The sequence below is a fragment of the Ruditapes philippinarum genome, unplaced genomic scaffold (genome assembly GCF_026571515.1).
Source record: "Ruditapes philippinarum isolate M1 unplaced genomic scaffold, ASM2657151v2 ctg409_1_1_1_1, whole genome shotgun sequence".
NCBI lineage: Eukaryota > Metazoa > Mollusca > Bivalvia > Venerida > Veneridae > Ruditapes > Ruditapes philippinarum.
Genome location: NW_026862870.1, coordinates 25916 through 42503, shown reverse-complemented (window position 1 = coordinate 42503; position 16588 = coordinate 25916). Strand labels below are relative to the sequence as shown.

Sequence of the window (16588 nt, the reverse complement as noted above, 5' to 3'; positions counted from 1 at the left end):
AGTAAGGGTGGATGCAGTCACATATTGTTCCGTTACATGTGGCATAGTCGTCTACGCACGTGTTAAGCAAAGTTGTACACACCTCACCAACACGTGTACCGTCTGTGTTGAATGAAATTCATCAAAAATATATGAATATAGTGATATATGTTGAAAAAATAAAATAGTACTGATATGTTATTAATATATTATATAATAAAAGAATCATGTTAATTAATTATTTAATGAATATAGTGTGTATTTTACATTAATATGTTAAGTATCAGCATATTTGACCCAAAGTTCCTTGCATAACATAAACATATTACGCAACATTAACATATAACGAAACATTAACATATAAGGTAACTTGAACTTACAACATTCATCGGAAATTTGTACTTGGTTTGGTGGACATTCACATTTATATGTTTGTGAACTACAAACGAGATCATCATCACACGATAATTGCGGATCACATGGGTCACATAGATTTCCACCAACTGTTTAATATATTATATAGCAATTTTAATGCTGGCCGTATCAGATCTCAGTAAATGAAACATAAAAATTTTAGTTATTAATTAACACATAATTATCGTAAAAAGTTCATGCCATAAACCACTGAAATTTTAAATTTTGTATACATGTAATTAGTTTTATTTTGCATTCATTAAACAGATATTTTGTTTTGAAAATTACTCAACTGGATAGGACTTAATGGGAGATTGATAGAACTTGTTTCCCAACCCATTTGCTTTTTTTGTTCTATTTTGTGCATATTTGCATATATAAAGGCAATAAAGTATGATTAAACTAAATAGGAATTGTAATATTCCATACATATTTTTTCTGTAAATTAAATCAACGTTTTAATAGTGGAAAAATACCTAAAATCTTATTTTCAATAATTTTACCATACAGACTTGCTTAATATTAAAGTGTAACAGCAGAGCTACGAAAGGCAACATAATATACTAATAAAGCCTTTTATATTTAATTTTGTAAGGGAAGGCAAGGTTCTATACATTAATTCAATTAATTATTACCTTGAAAAGACCATTAAAATGCATAATCGTTGTATTCAGAATACAATTCAAATGTTTACTTGATATTTTTATCAGGTTTATTATAAAAATTATTAATAACTTGGTTATCAGCATGATAATTTACTCAGACTAACTACATGTAGTTCTTACCACAGCTTGAGCCATTCCAATGAAAGCCGGCTATACAGTCACACACTGTACCATTACAATCAGCATAATCGTCTATACACGTGTCCAATGCTGTCGTGCATACATCACCAACATGTGTACCATCTGTAAAATAAGACAGTAAGTCACTTTTTGGTAAAGTTAAGACAGTTGCCATGTGGAAACATTGCTTTTCTCGACCTTTTTTGTTGACCAGACAACGCTTCTCTAACTATATTTGCTACCAATTTGTCGAACATTGTACAGAGGTAACAACATAACCAAATAAATATGCCAAAATATTTAACAATGAGCTTAATAAAAATGTGAAAACCAAAATTTTCATAAATTATCATGTATCTTGAGGCATGCTACTATAAATAATATCAGTTTGTTGTTTTTTGAAGCAGACATTGTATTTTGGTTAATTAGTTCTTTTTGGATTTTAATCAAAAATCATTTCAAAATGTAAAAAAAATAATTTACATGGTTAAGTAAAATATTTTTCTTAAAAAAAATGAACATATTATTCCATTATATTTTCAACTTTATTATTTGATATAACATTTAAAAACGCATAAAATTTGAGCAATAAAATAAACATATTGAAATTAAACTTACAGCAAGCACCGTCATATTGCACTTCGTCAGGTGGACATTCGCACCTATAGGTGTCGGGGCTGCAAACTAAGTCATCACTACATGTAGAATCAGCGGTGTCACAGGGGTTACAGAGGTTTTCTCCGTCTGAAAACAATCACAAGTCGAACATAATACACGATTTTAATTTTCGGCCGTATGCTTTGTTTTGCCTCATCTCATTCCATGGGTAACAAATGTAGGTCAAAAGAATTCAAATACAGCAAAGCTACGGTAACAACATATAGGTGCTGTTGCGATTTGAGTTTTATACCAGATTGGATTATAAGAAAATATTTTTCAAGTTGGAGACCTCACAATTTAGCTAAAAAGAATCTAATAATCGGTTGAACTATGCTTTAAATATTTAATCAAAACATTAGAAAATCAATAAGACATCACAACTGTTTGAATTTCGAAATCTTTTTATTATTTTCGATATGCAAAGGCAGATTATTAAAAATTATAATTTGTGAATTATATTAAGTAATTACTGCATCTAGATCCGTTCCAATAATATCCAGCATCACAATCACAAATGGTTCCATTACAGCTAGCGTAACAATCAATGCACGTGTCCAAGGACGTTGTGCAAGGTTCTGTAACACGTGTACCATCTGCAAATAACGACGCATCGACTTCGTGAATGATGTCTTAGAATAGATTTTTTATAAAACGTTTCTTTCTTACTTACATTATATTAAGGGACATCTGATAAGGGAATTCACTTTAAATCACATGGTATAAATACTCTGATTTTTATTGAATTATTTTGTTTGAACATGTTATCAACGTTTCCCCATGGGCGAAAAGTTGTTTTGAATTTTTCATTTTATGCCTTGGATAATGCGCACAGGAACACATATGTCTTCCTTCACCACCAAAGCTAGATGCGTACACTTAAAAATAATTTGGAAAAAATACTATTCTATAACAGTATTTCACTACTATACTTCTTGAAAAAATAAAATAATGGTTTGAAATAAATATGTGTTACAGCAGTCGTCTGCAATTTGCACTTGACCCGTTGGACATTCACATCTGTTTGTGTCAGCGTTGCAAACTAGGTCACCTTCACATGTTGAATCTAAAGGATCGCATGGGTCACAAAGGTCAGGCCCACCTGTAAAAGGAAATTGCTGAACTTCAATAGCATACATAACGGGTTAACTTTAGCATATTTTGTCCAAAAAAGTGGGTAAGTTTAAGTCCAATTCCAGTCAATTATAATATCAGATCCGCATGCTTCGTTTGGCTTCTTATCTAACCTGACAACGCCCATCGAGTCACGTTATGATAATTCAGATGTTTATGACAGATCGAGATGTACCTATGCAAATATCTGACCAAACGAGTTTGATGTAAAACAGACGTTCTTTATAAGTTTAAAAATCATCGATGGCAAGAGAAGATATACGGAACTCGCCAAATGTGGGATTTTTTAAGCTAGGCTCATCGGTACAAACAAACTTTTACCGTGAAAGCTCCGCAATTCGCTACCGTTCTCAAAATATAAGTCAACCTATTGCACTTATTTTGGACGTTCTAACTGTGAATACTTGTTTGTAACCCGGATTACTTGGTAAAAACTCAAGAAATATTCAGTATATAAACAACATAATAGAAATCAATGTGTTTGATGGCGTTTGATCATTTTCATTTTGCAATTTTTATAGTCACAATACCTCAACAAAGTTAGTCTATATTTATGTAAAAACAATATTTATTTCTACCACAACTAGTGCCGTTCCAACTGAACCCATCTTGACATACACAAATGGTTCCATTACATATGGCATAGTCATCGATACATGTGTTCAGCTCCGTTGTACAGCTATCACCAACATGTGTTCCATCTGTAAAGAATGTAATATAAGCATTAGTAAATGGATAAAGTCTACATTGCAGCAATGATATATATATATCTAAGATTTCTAATCGTCAAATCATCAACAGCTGCAGAGTTCGCAGTACATGATGAACTGGACTTTCTGCTTTCGTAGACAACTTTCAATATACAGTTTTAACAAATTGTCCACTTTGAACCATATTAAGGTATTGCAGTGTAAAACATACATCTAAAATTGTATCTACTTAATAAACATTACACACATACAGTTCAAAACACAGACCGGGGATAAGAAGTAAATTTGACTAAAGATGTGCACAAAAAGCATCGAAAGCGCCTCCGGAGATGTAGAGTTTTTTATTTTTAGTACAAATTATATTGTATATATTTTGTTATGATACATACAACAGTCATCTCCTATTTGTACTTCGCCTGTGGGACATTCACATCTGTAAGTGGCTGGGTTGCATTCCAAGTCTTGGGAACACGTGTTGACTGCAGTGTCACATGGATCACACAGTTCGGTACCAACTATGATAAAAGGTACAACATGTGTTTTCAATAAACGAAATTAACATTATTAAATCAAAATATATGCATATCAATTAAAAAGTCAACACTATATACATATTCTACATGTATATTGACTAAACGTCATGTTTATCCTAGATCGGAATTATTTAGGGGTTATGCATAAATCGTGCCTATTAAAAATAAAGCTATACAGCATAATAGCCTAAGAAAAATAGTAAATGTAATTTATCATGCGTCGACAAACAGCTGATAAAGAACAATGCTATATCTATATGTAGTTTATGGAATTTTTTTCAGGGATTTCAACATCAAATGAATTACTTTATATAACACTAAATTTACATCGCATTTGAAAATTTGTATTAAACATGAATTTAAATGTGCAGTATTCAATTTTACCAGAAAATACAAAGCTTTAAACAGAAAACACATTTTTAAACTTTCCTGATGATAAAAAGGAAGAAATCAAATAAAAAAGGGGAAATGCTCTTACGGCAAACGGAACCGTTCCAACCGTAACCAGCTAGACAGTCGCAAATTGTCCCATTACATCCAGCATTGTCATCAATACATGTGTCCGGCGCAGTTGTACACGAATCTCCAACATGCGTCCCATCTACAACAAATGATTGACAAATAAATAATGTGTTTTGTTGTTGTTGTTGTTCTTTTTGCTTTTTCTTTTGGGGTCGAATGTCTGTTTGTTTTTTGTTGTTGTTTTTTTTATATTTTGTTGTTGTTATTGTTGATTTTGATCTTTGGTTTCTGTTTGTTTGTTTGTTTGTTGCTTTTTGGTCTTTTTTATTTTGTGTGTGTTTTTTTTTTTTTTTTTTTTTTTGTTTTGCTTTTGCCTTTTTAAGTTTTTTTGTGTTCACTCCTTTGTTTGTTTGTGTTTCTTTTTTTGTTTTATTAGAGTATTTTTTAAAATTATCTTGACTGAATAATCAGCAATAACTATCATTATGATAAAACTAGCATTTTTAAAGTAAACAATTTAAAACTGTATCAGTTCTTCAATCAAAGTATTTTTTCATTCGCAACGCTACTTTTATGGTGTCTCATTTAATATAGTGTATATTGTAATATATTTGACCATGTTTTAGACTTACAGCAATTATTTGCTACTTGAACTTCGTCATCAGGACATTCACATCTGTACGTTTCCGAACTACAAACAAGACCAAGTTGACATGTGTCATCTAACGGGTCACATGGGTGACACAAATCAAACCCAACTGAAAGAAATTACCAAATAAAACATCCAGTAAGAAAAGAGTATTGCCATGTCTGCCACTCAAAACTTGAGACTTGTATTATCTGTCTTACAAACATAATAAAATTAATTGTTTCAAGATGCATATCATTTCAAAACAATCCATTTGGACAAATAAGTGACAGTTTAGTCAAAAAGCTCACCCCCATCGAAACAATGCTTATTTGTGATAAGTAAAACGTTAATAGGATCAGCGGTTTGTTAGAAGGACCTTTAAAACAAAATCTGTGTTTAATTGTTTTTACCTTTAATGTATTAGTATTATTAAAAAGCAAACGGACATAAATATAAACTTTATTTCAACGATGTCTTGCCCTACATCTATACAGAACGTCTTCAAATGAGCCTGTTATTCGCCAACTACTTTACAATATTATGCCATTTTGTAATCATTTAAACGTTTACCTGTCCTAATATGCTCATAATTACTGTTTGATGTAAATCAGAACGTTATTTATTGATTATCCAAAAACTTACGACAAAAAGTGCCATTCCAAGTAAAACCAGTTATGCAGACACATGTTGTACCATTGCACACGGCGTTGTCGTCAATGCACGTGGATACCTCAGTCGTGCAAGATTCACCAACCAATCTTCCATCTGGAAGATATAACCTTGACAAAGTCAGTACATGTTATGTACGGTGAAATCAGTTAAAACTGAGTAATGCTACAATTTTATACTATATTGTTTATCACAGCAAAATTGTTTTCAATAAAATTCATTAAATATATTCAATTCTTCAGATGTGTACTTTGGGGTTTTCTTGTTTCAGAATGAAATTGACTAATTAAAGTATTTAAATAAAATACTTTCAAATAGCAGATTACATGTATGTCTCGAAATCATTCTAAAGATAAACTGGTTTGAACATATTTTTATTCAAGGTAATATATACATGTTAATAATTTACAATTTATGCAGAAAGGACTGATTTCACAGTTCATTTAGCTTATATTTGAATTACATTGCCCGATATTAATATTGATAGTTGCTCAAAAATATACAAGTTGTTGCTCAAGGATATACACGATTAAAATTCAATTAGTAAATATTGAGAATACCGAAAATGACCAGAATAATTGATATTTACAGCATTCATCTTCGATTTGAACAAAACCTGCAGGACATTCACATCTATATGTTGTGGCACTGCATTCCAAAGGTTCATCACACGTGGATGCTGCAGGGTCACATGGATCACAAAGATCTGGTCCAACTTTAAAAAGGAAGTAAAACATAGTATTTGCACCATAACTATGCTTATAAAATAACACAGCAAGGCGAAAAACTCAACTTAAAACTAAACGCTTGAAGTTATTGATTCAATTGAACTATTTTTTTAAAAAAAAAAACTTTTCTGGAAATATAAAATTGAATTTCACTGCAAAACTCTTACTTAATATTATAATATAAAAATTAAGTGATAATTGATTTTATGTTGTTTTTTTGTCCGAAATTTCATTTTAAATATATTTTCTAGATATTCATTTGAGCAAGTTATTTAGATTTTTGTATGCAATAGCCGATACTTCATATGTAACGATTGTAAATATATAATATGTCATTTACTGAACGTCGATTAATTGATATTTTTTACTTAGCAAACAATGCAATTAAACAGCAGACGAGATGTTATTTTTTTTGGTACAATAAACTTTTGGTAACGGTAAAATAAATTAATTCCGTCTGTTTAAACTCACCACAATGTGTCCCATTCCACGAAAATCCAGCAATACAGTCACAAACCGTACCGTTGCAATGAGCGTTATTGTCGATGCACGTGTCAAGATTTGTCGTGCACAACTCCGTAACACGTGTACCATCTGTAAAAGTGACGACAGAAAATAAAATTTAATGTTGTACAATATAAAATTTTATAACAATGTTTGATTTTATTTATGTTTAAAACAAACACTGATTAAGGTTCTGAACAACAGAGACTGAAGAAAATAAGGCATTTGATTGCAAGGTTCCAAACATATTTAGGGACACTTTGACAAGAAGTAAAATTTAATACAAGAAGTAAAATTTAATAACCTCTCTTTAGAATGAATTACCTGCTTAAATTATACATGAAAGAAGAAGCGCTACTTTACACGTATAATACAAATTGTAACATATCTCAATTCGATCTAATAGGTCATATTTATAGACGGCAGTGGTAGATGCTAGCTACCATTTACGCCCCAATTGCACCTTTTCTTAACAGATGCCTGTAAGGCATATATGGTGACGTTGAACATTTTTCTCGACTTGTTCAAAAGAAAATATTGGTTAGAAAAATAATTTGTCTAATTGTGAAAGTAATTATAGACTTACAGCATTCGCCTTCAATTTGAACTTCATCTGGTGGGCACTCACATCTGTATGTACTCGGATTGCAAACAAGATCGTCAGAACATGTGTTGTCATCAGGATCACAAGGGTTACATAAATCTTCTCCATCTATAACAAAAATAATTATAACAATAAAATTACATTCAAAATTAAAATAACAATTTGCGATATGATCAAGGACAAACGATCGAACGGATAACGATTAAAGAATCAATACGACTTGATATAGAAAACAAGACAACTAGTTTTGAGCTGTATGCCTTCAGATGAGGCAAAATATTTCATGAAGATTAAAAAAAATCAAGATTTTAAGAAGAGTAAAAATATTTATGATTCAAGTAATAATTGAATAATGGTATTTGCTATCATTAAAAACTGTTTTCAGCAGTATTTGTCACCATATTTTACTGCCTTACTTATGCAGTAAGACATATATTTTGCTTATTTTGACCTCTTTTTATCTGGATTGAAAGTGCTGTTTGCAGTGTGTAAAATATTTTTTGTTCACATTACCCTATTTTTAGTATTACATTTTTAAAATTTTCAAAAAATTAGCATGATTCTTGAGGCGTGCTCATTTAAAATTAAAAACTAACAGTATTGTACGTATGTTGAAAAGCATTGTTAATAAGATCCGCACCTGGTTAGTTTGAAAAAAGAGTATATGTCAACTATTCTAGATAAAAGTCACTGTAATGGTGATGGTTCTCATTCAAACCGACATTTCAGGTTAACTAGATAGGGCTGATATTACAACTGATTTTGAGAGTACAGTAATTATTGATTAGGAAGGTAACAGTTGTAGTGAAACATATATAGAGCAGACAGCTTACTGCATCTTGTCCCGTTCCAATGGTATCCTGGTAGACAGTTACATATTGTACCATTGCAGGCAGCAAAGTCATCAATGCATGTGTCTGTGCTTTGTGTACAGTCCTCTCCGACACGTGTTCCATCTGAAATTAAACAGTGTCAATCGTGTTTTCAAAACGCAACCCTTAACTTACTGATTTTTTTAAACGGCCCAATGGTTACCATTTTTGGAGCTATTCATTATCATTCATATAGATATATTTAAAATCAGCCGGCCAACGTTTGATTTTTTTCTTCACAATTTAAGAAAACAACAATTGAAATTGCAGTGGGTCGAAATATTTTGCACATTCTTGACGCTATAATTTCGTAATCAATCCGTGATGGCATTAAGATTCAACTAAATTTCTTATCTTATTTTATTATTTGTAAAACAATGATTTTTACTCTTTCAATAATTTGTGTAAACTGTTCAATCCTAGTAGAGAGAATTGCATACTGAATTGTTGCTGTCATAAAAAAAGCTTGAAACAGTCGGTGTACCGATACAAATAAATATAGCATTTTGCAAATATACAGGGAACACGTTTAATAGCCATGTAAAATGATTTTACAAAATATTAAGACATTCCATCTAACAGAAGCATGAATAAATGTAAATAATGATAACTTAATGAGTGTTCGAATGAATGTTTAGTGTCCATTTCAAAAAAAGTGAAATAACAACTTGAATACGCTTTTTTTGTTACTGTTCAACTTTGTGCTTTTTTAAAGTTTTTATCTTTCAGTACCAGGCACAAAAAATAACAACATAAATTGTACATATGAAAAAATGATAGTCGTTTGTTTGTCGTGTTGAGTTTCACGGCGAACCAATACAATAAATGTTATATGACTCCGAAGCAGGAAATATTGATTTTGTTAACCGTGGGTGTTTGCGAACTAAAAGCAAGGCCAGGGACGAACCATATCACCTTTTGGTGCTAAGAGAGGCATAGACACCAGTCATTCGAACCTATTAATTCGCCTCTTACGATCACGCACGGATAAACGGTGGCTGCAAATCTGATGGTTCAACCCTTAAATACAACGCCTCAGTTATAAGGATTATGATAGACGTACTATAATAAGAAAGCTTGAAGTAAATGTAAACTTACAGCACTCATCACCAATCTGTACTTCACCCGTGGGACATTCACATCTATATGTGCTCGAGCTGCACTCTAGATCCGATCTACATGTTGATGATAACGGGTCACATGGGTCACATGTATTTTCTCCTACTAGAAATGTCAATTACATGGTAAGTCATATTTCATTGCAGTAAACTATCTGTCTTAATTAGGCTTATTCAAAAGTCAACAAGCCCAATACATGACAAAAAACATAGATTCTACAAAATTAATGTGAATTAAATTGTTGGAAAAAAATATGAAGAAATATATATCAAATTTGACAGTGCATGCATATCTTTTATATACATCTTTTTTTTTTCAAAATAATTTGTATATATGTCGTCCTATTCAACTATTTTATTTAAGACATTTTAAGTCAAAGCTTAGAGGTCTTACCACATCTTTTTTATTTAATACACAAAGTTAAGAGGTCTTACAAATTCATTTTTATTTACAGACGAAGCTTAGAGGTATTACCACATCTTTTTAATTTAATACACAAAGTGAAGCAATCTAACAAATTCATTTTTATTAAATAGACAAAGCTTTGTGGTCTTACAACATATTGATCCATTCCAATGATACCCATCATTGCAATCACACACTGTACCATTACATCCAGCATTATCATCAATACAAGTATCTAAACTTGGTAAACATGGATCCCCTACGTCTGTCCCATCTGAATTGTTCCAAATTATTATCATTTAGTTAAACATAAGAAATAATTACTTTTCTAATGAAGTTACTGATAGAACTCCGAGCAAATGCCATAAGTAGTCATGATTCGCTGATATTAAACCATTAGTCCGTGTGTGAGCTATTTTATACCTCCACAAAATTCTTTCTACGGAGAAATTTAGGCTGATTTAAGAGAGAATGCAAATGTTGTCTTTGTTAAATGCATTCACGAAACAAACAAGAAATACACAGAAATGCACGACTGTTTTTTTTCTCCATTATGAAAACTGTGAAAAGGTACCATGACATTGTTGGCGATTAAAAAAAAAATATTTCGCCATTGCTTTGTGATGGATTATGGTAGCGTACCACATTGAGTAAAAGAACAAGTGATATTTTTTACGTGTTATGAGGTTCAAATATATAATAGTTACTTACAACATCCGTCCGCGATCTGTACTTCGTCGACTGGACATTCACATCTATATGTGTTTGAGCTACAGATAAGTTCTGGATCACATGTATTTGCATCCGGATCACATGGCTCACACAGGTTCTCTCCGCCTTACAAGTTAAGATAAGTTCAAGTTTATTACAAATCAATTAAAATATTTTATTTTAATGAACAATTTTTTCATTTATGAAGCAAACACAACTGACATTATTGACATCATATATACAGTGTTTTATCCTTATTCATATAAAGTCATGTTATTTCGCTTGTTTTGTCTCTTGAATGTCATATGAAAATAATGGACAATTACCTATAATTACATTTCTATACATATAAAAAGTAAAAATATACTATATCGAAATGAAACCTAAAAGGAGCAAGAAAGAAAAAAACGGCAACATCGAAATACTGAAGACTAGGTTTTATTAAACCAGTTGATGGACTTAAATTGTAAATTAAAGTTTCAACCTGGCTTAAGCAGACCTTGACATTTATCATAAATTCGACGATAAATTGATGATAAAGTGAAAAATGTTAATTTGAAAATGGTGAAATACTTTGCATTAAGAATTATATAACACTCAAAAAGAACATTGGGTCTGAAACTTACAGCTATGAAGAGCATGTTCCATAAAATGTCAAAGGTATAGCAACATAAAGAAAAACATTTCTTCTCTATAATATCCTGAATTTGTTACCGATGGAACTGTGTAAAATGTTTGAAAATCAACAGGACAATTGAGTACTTTGTACTTACATTTATGATGCAAACAAACGGTAAATTATACAAATAGCCAAAGTGTATATTTACCACAAAACGATCCATTCCAGTGAAAGCCTTGTAAACAATTACAAATTGTTCCATTACAGCCAGCATTATCATCTATACATGTGTCGACAACAGTTGTACATGGTTCTGTTACAAGAGTCCCATCTGAACAACGAATACAAATAAAACTTTAGCATTCATGACTGATCCCTGTTATTGAAAAAAAAAATCAGATTCCACGGATACTAATTAGTTCAAAAGCATCTTAACTCATTATTTCAAATAAACTTATTATAGTATTTTATGACTTTATTTAGTAACACGTTACATAGAAACAATACAATGATATTGTGAAGTTACAAAAAAGCATCGGAAAAAAAGTAAAACAATTTCAAAATATTAAGATAAGAAAACTGGTTTGAATATGAAGATATGTTGCTAAGAAAAACAAAAGTGTGTATGATATCAAAATGAAATCATCACAAAACGTCTAATGACAAACAAAAGTGTAAAACTGTTACATACAAGTTAAACTTTATTAAGGTACTCTTACATACAATTAAAAGAAACAATCTAGCATTTGAATGACATAGTGTTTAATCAACGATTAACAATGATGTAGGAAAACAATAGAAAACGTTAAATGACAAAAATGCAAAGCAAGTGTATACTTACAAAAACACAGTAAAATATACATTTGAAAAGAAAGCTATAAAATTAATATTTACAGCAATTGTCTCCTATTTGTACTTGTCCTGTTGGACATTCACATTTGTATGTGTCAGAACTGCACACAAGCTCTCCATCACATATATCTTCATCAGGATCACATCGGTCACATAGCTCTGTTCCAACTGCAAAATCATTACATACTCGTATATACAACTGCAATTGATTCATCGTGCTAGAGGAAGGTTGGTGTGGCAAAGGGTAACTCACCATGGAGATAATGTTTAAGAAATATTGGTTTGATCCAACGCAACTTAAAGAAACCTTTATCTTGTGTATGTTGCGGGTGTCTGAACAATGTCATTGTATCCTTTTTTTTCTTGAGAACACATATTGAAATACGTCTAATGATAAATATTTTACATAATTATGAAAGCTTAAAATATATGAAGTTTGAAATTATGAAATTGGTTGGAAAGTGTATGGAATTTGGACTTACGACAAAATGTTCCGTTCCAATGGTATGGTGGTATACAATCGCATATAGTACCATTGCAAAAGGCATGGTCATCAATGCACGTGTCTGTATCCGTTGTACATGGCTCGGTAACACGTGTACCATCTGTGCAAATACAAGGAAATAAATTGAAGAGTATCTTATTTTTTCATACTTTGTCATTTTCATTTCGTTTACTTTCCACAAAATTTTCCCTAACAATGTGCCTATAAAATTGTTTCCTATTTGTATAATTTTCTTTTTAATATAAAAACTAAAATCATTTTTATACTATTATGTCTTCTTTTAAAAGGGTCTGCATACTAGAAGCAAAGTGATTTTGAATGTGTTACCTTTTTAATTTTTAAATGCTTTACTTGTTATACTTATTCTGTACATAAGAGAGAGACTATTTAGTATATTTAATTCATACGCAAAAATATACTTGTTACTTTGGTGAAAATTTCACATGACAACGTTGGCTAATGTGTGTTATAATCAAGACAAGATTGTGATGTTTGATTGATACATGTTATTACCAATTATAATCTAGCACATAATATTGTTTTTGCTGGGTAGTATGTCGTGCCGGCACAGTAGAGGTCATACGACTTTCAGCTATACTGGTGGTGGAAGCCTGCCGTAGAACCACCAACATACCTTGAGCTAGCAGACTAACTTCCTCAAATGAATTATATTAATCTAAAGTCCCTACAGCGTTGAGGTCAAGTGGTTTGAAGTCAAACTGCTTTTATTTAAATAAAATGTTAGTTCCATTATTTTTTTTAAATTTTACTAGAATCGTTTTATTTTAGTAAAAACAAAAGATGAGTGACTATGAGGTAGTTAACATTTTATAATTCCTACGGATTACATTAGTGATAAAATACTATAGTAACAAGTTTTCAATAGAATTTTAATCTAGTTTTAAGCATATTTGTTAATTGTTTGGAATTGTCAACATTATTAACAAACAAAATATTACTAATAAAAGAGTATTACAGCAATTATCTGACACTTGTACTCGGTTGTTTGGACATTCACATCTGTACGTTGTGTCATCACATACCAGGTCAGAATTACAAGATTCCGTTTGTGGATCACAGGGATCACAAAGGTTCGGACCAACTGACAAGAACAAAAGAAAAAGAATAAGATTAAATCAATTTTTTTACACATGTATATTTCATAAAATACTTATATTTCTTGATGGTATGTTTGAAAATGCATTTTGTGTTTATAATAAATATTACATTTTTGCTAAAACCTTCAAAAAGCTAATATAGAAAGAAACCTAAATTGTACCACCAATTATTTATAAAAAAAGAATCATTTTCGTATAGCAGTTGAATTGGCACAAAAAAGGTAAACATATAAAATACCTGTAAAAGGTAAGTAAAACTATGCATGATATGTGACAAAATGAATATATATACATACACTAATTAAGCAACTCTGCGCCTTTGTGCAAAATATTAAAAGTATTTACCACAAATAGTTCCGTTCCAAATGAAACCAGATATGCAGTTACAAATTGTTCCATTGCATTCAGCATAATTGTCAACGCAGGTGTTGACAACATTCGTACATCTATCCCCAACTCTTGTCCCATCTTCTCGTTCAAAATAAATTGAGGTTATAAATCAATCATTTGAAATTAGGTTGTAGTGAAGGTGAATATTAATACAAACAAGAATTGGTAAACAAATATCTTTATTTATGTATTTTTCTATTCATTTACCTGTTATGATTTCCTTCTCTGTCTCCATGTACTTGTCTTTTTATATCAATATTTTTAGGGCAAGTCACAAACGAAATTGCTGCGGTAGTACATATACTCTCGTGAATTCCAAGTGGCTTACTGCCATGATCCCGAGGGCATTATCTATTGTCACAGTGGCTTACTGCCATGATCCCGAGGGCATTATCTATTGTCACAGTGGCTTACTGCCATGATCCCGAGGGCATTATCTATTGTCACAGTGGCTTACTGCCATGATCCCGAGGGCATTATCTATTGTCACAGTGGCTTACTGCCATGATCCCGAGGGCATTATCTATTGTCACAGTGGCTTACTGCCATGATCCCGAGGGCATTATCTATTGTCACATTGATAATGACGTTGTGACTATAAAAATCTGTTTATATCTCTCACATCTGATAGAATATCATAAAACCAAGCTATTTGTGTAAATTGAATTTGTATGTTACAGTCTCAGTAAAGCTTTTTCAAAATAAGAAAAGTGTCGGATTTGTAATTCGGATGCTGCTGATTGTTCCTCGTGCAAGGCGGCCGTTTTTTGGCATGGCAATAATTAATCTAGGACATTGAGGCTAAAGGTCATTGGGTTTCTGATTTATAAATCGTGTCGGATTAGTAGCTGGTCACTTGTATAAAAGTTTATTTAGAAATAACTGGTATGTTTTTTGTTTTTTGTTTTTTTTTTTTTTTAAAAGCCAGTTATATGGACCAACCGCCGATCTAAAGATTTATGTTGAACTTCAGTATTTCGAGCATACTCACAAGTTATAATGAAACCTTTTATATGACACCTGTTTGTCTGTCTATATGAAATACAAAAAGTAAACTTTACAAACTTAATATGAATAGAAGCTTATTTATCTGTGAGATTGTTAGTTATTGTTGTTCTTCTTTTATTTTATTTGTTTTGTTTTAAAAAAATAATGAATCACTTACAACATTCGCCGTCAATAGCAACCGTGTCGTCTGCACACTCACAAATTCCGCTTTCAGAACATTCTGTGTCGGACTGAACGCACGTGTTATTTATACAGGGATCACACAATGTTCCATTTACTGAAAAACAAAAGAAATTAAAAATGCTTTAAGCGGAATCTCATGCATGATCATTTTAGGCAGCTGTAAAAGACTACTTTGTACTTCTTGTCACTCTTTTTTCTACTATGACATGTTTATGTCAAATTACACACATATATCGATGAACGCTTACTTAAAAAATAAAGACCGGTGACTTTTATTACCTTAAAGTAATACATGTAATTTTGTATTATATACATGAATATTGCCTTGCTTCGTCAATGTATATATGAACTACAATAAAACACCTCATAATCCACTTGCTTTCATTAAAAAAAGGAAAAACAAGTAATTCAAGTTGACAAATACCTTTTACACATTCAGCTTCATCATTTATAAAATATCCATGAGCACATACACATATATTTCTGTCGGTGTCACATACTACATTATCTCCAATACATTGATCAGTACTGTTGCAACCACCACCTATTGGACTGCCTGTATTAGAAACAAAACACTAAGTTAAACAACTATCAAAATTACTAGATACTTCAAAAATAATACAATCAGGTCAATAATGATTCCTTTCGGACTTATTATGAAGGAAAAATGTCATAATGGAATTGAAATGTCCAAGAATACAAATTGGACATGTACCTGAAAACAATAAAACTAAAAAATAGCAATTGATATATTTTGGTTGCTCTAAACTATGCTCGAAGATTGACGCTTAAATATTTGTTTATATGAATATTTGTTTTTTGATTATGCGTAATATGTTCATCAAGATTAATATTCATCTTTACAACAAAATTCTAGGTTTAATCCAAAATGTTTGTAATGCTCTATAGAGTACAATGAATAACATTCTTTTTTTTCTCAATATTTATTTACTTATAATAGTGATTAATAATAATGAACTAAAGGAATTCATATTA

The 16588-nt window shown here is 31.2% G+C and overlaps 1 protein-coding gene and 1 long non-coding RNA gene across 2 annotated transcripts; both read right to left on the bottom strand.

The window, feature by feature from the left end:
• Positions 1 to 4068: 4068 nt before the first annotated feature.
• Positions 4069 to 5426, bottom strand: LOC132720444 (uncharacterized). The gene is made up of 3 exons (XR_009624349.1): positions 5307 to 5426; positions 4691 to 4813; positions 4069 to 4194 (listed from the first exon to the last, which is right to left on the bottom strand). It is a non-coding gene; the product is annotated as an uncharacterized LOC132720444 (long non-coding RNA).
• Positions 5427 to 5977: 551 nt separating this feature from the next.
• LOC132720447 (uncharacterized) lies at positions 5978 to 10480 on the bottom strand. The gene is made up of 7 exons (XM_060704594.1): positions 10358 to 10480; positions 9781 to 9906; positions 8644 to 8766; positions 7793 to 7918; positions 7174 to 7296; positions 6564 to 6689; positions 5978 to 6070 (listed from the first exon to the last, which is right to left on the bottom strand). The coding sequence occupies exons 2-7, from the start codon at positions 9787 to 9789 to the stop codon at positions 5978 to 5980; spliced, it is 600 nt and encodes a 199-aa protein (XP_060560577.1). The 5' UTR covers positions 9790 to 9906; positions 10358 to 10480.
• Between the last annotated feature and the right edge of the window lie 6108 nt (positions 10481 to 16588).

Bases quoted from the DNA above. Each gene is read 5' to 3' on its own strand.
- LOC132720447 (XM_060704594.1), bottom strand. The intron at 7,919-8,643 runs GTAAGCTGTCTG...TTTTTGTTATAG, and splicing joins TTGGAACGGGACAAGATGCA to ATGGAGAAGATTTATGTAAC. The intron at 7,297-7,792 runs GTAAGTCTATAA...TCACTTTTACAG, and splicing joins TCAAATTGAAGGCGAATGCT to ATGGTACACGTGTTACGGAG.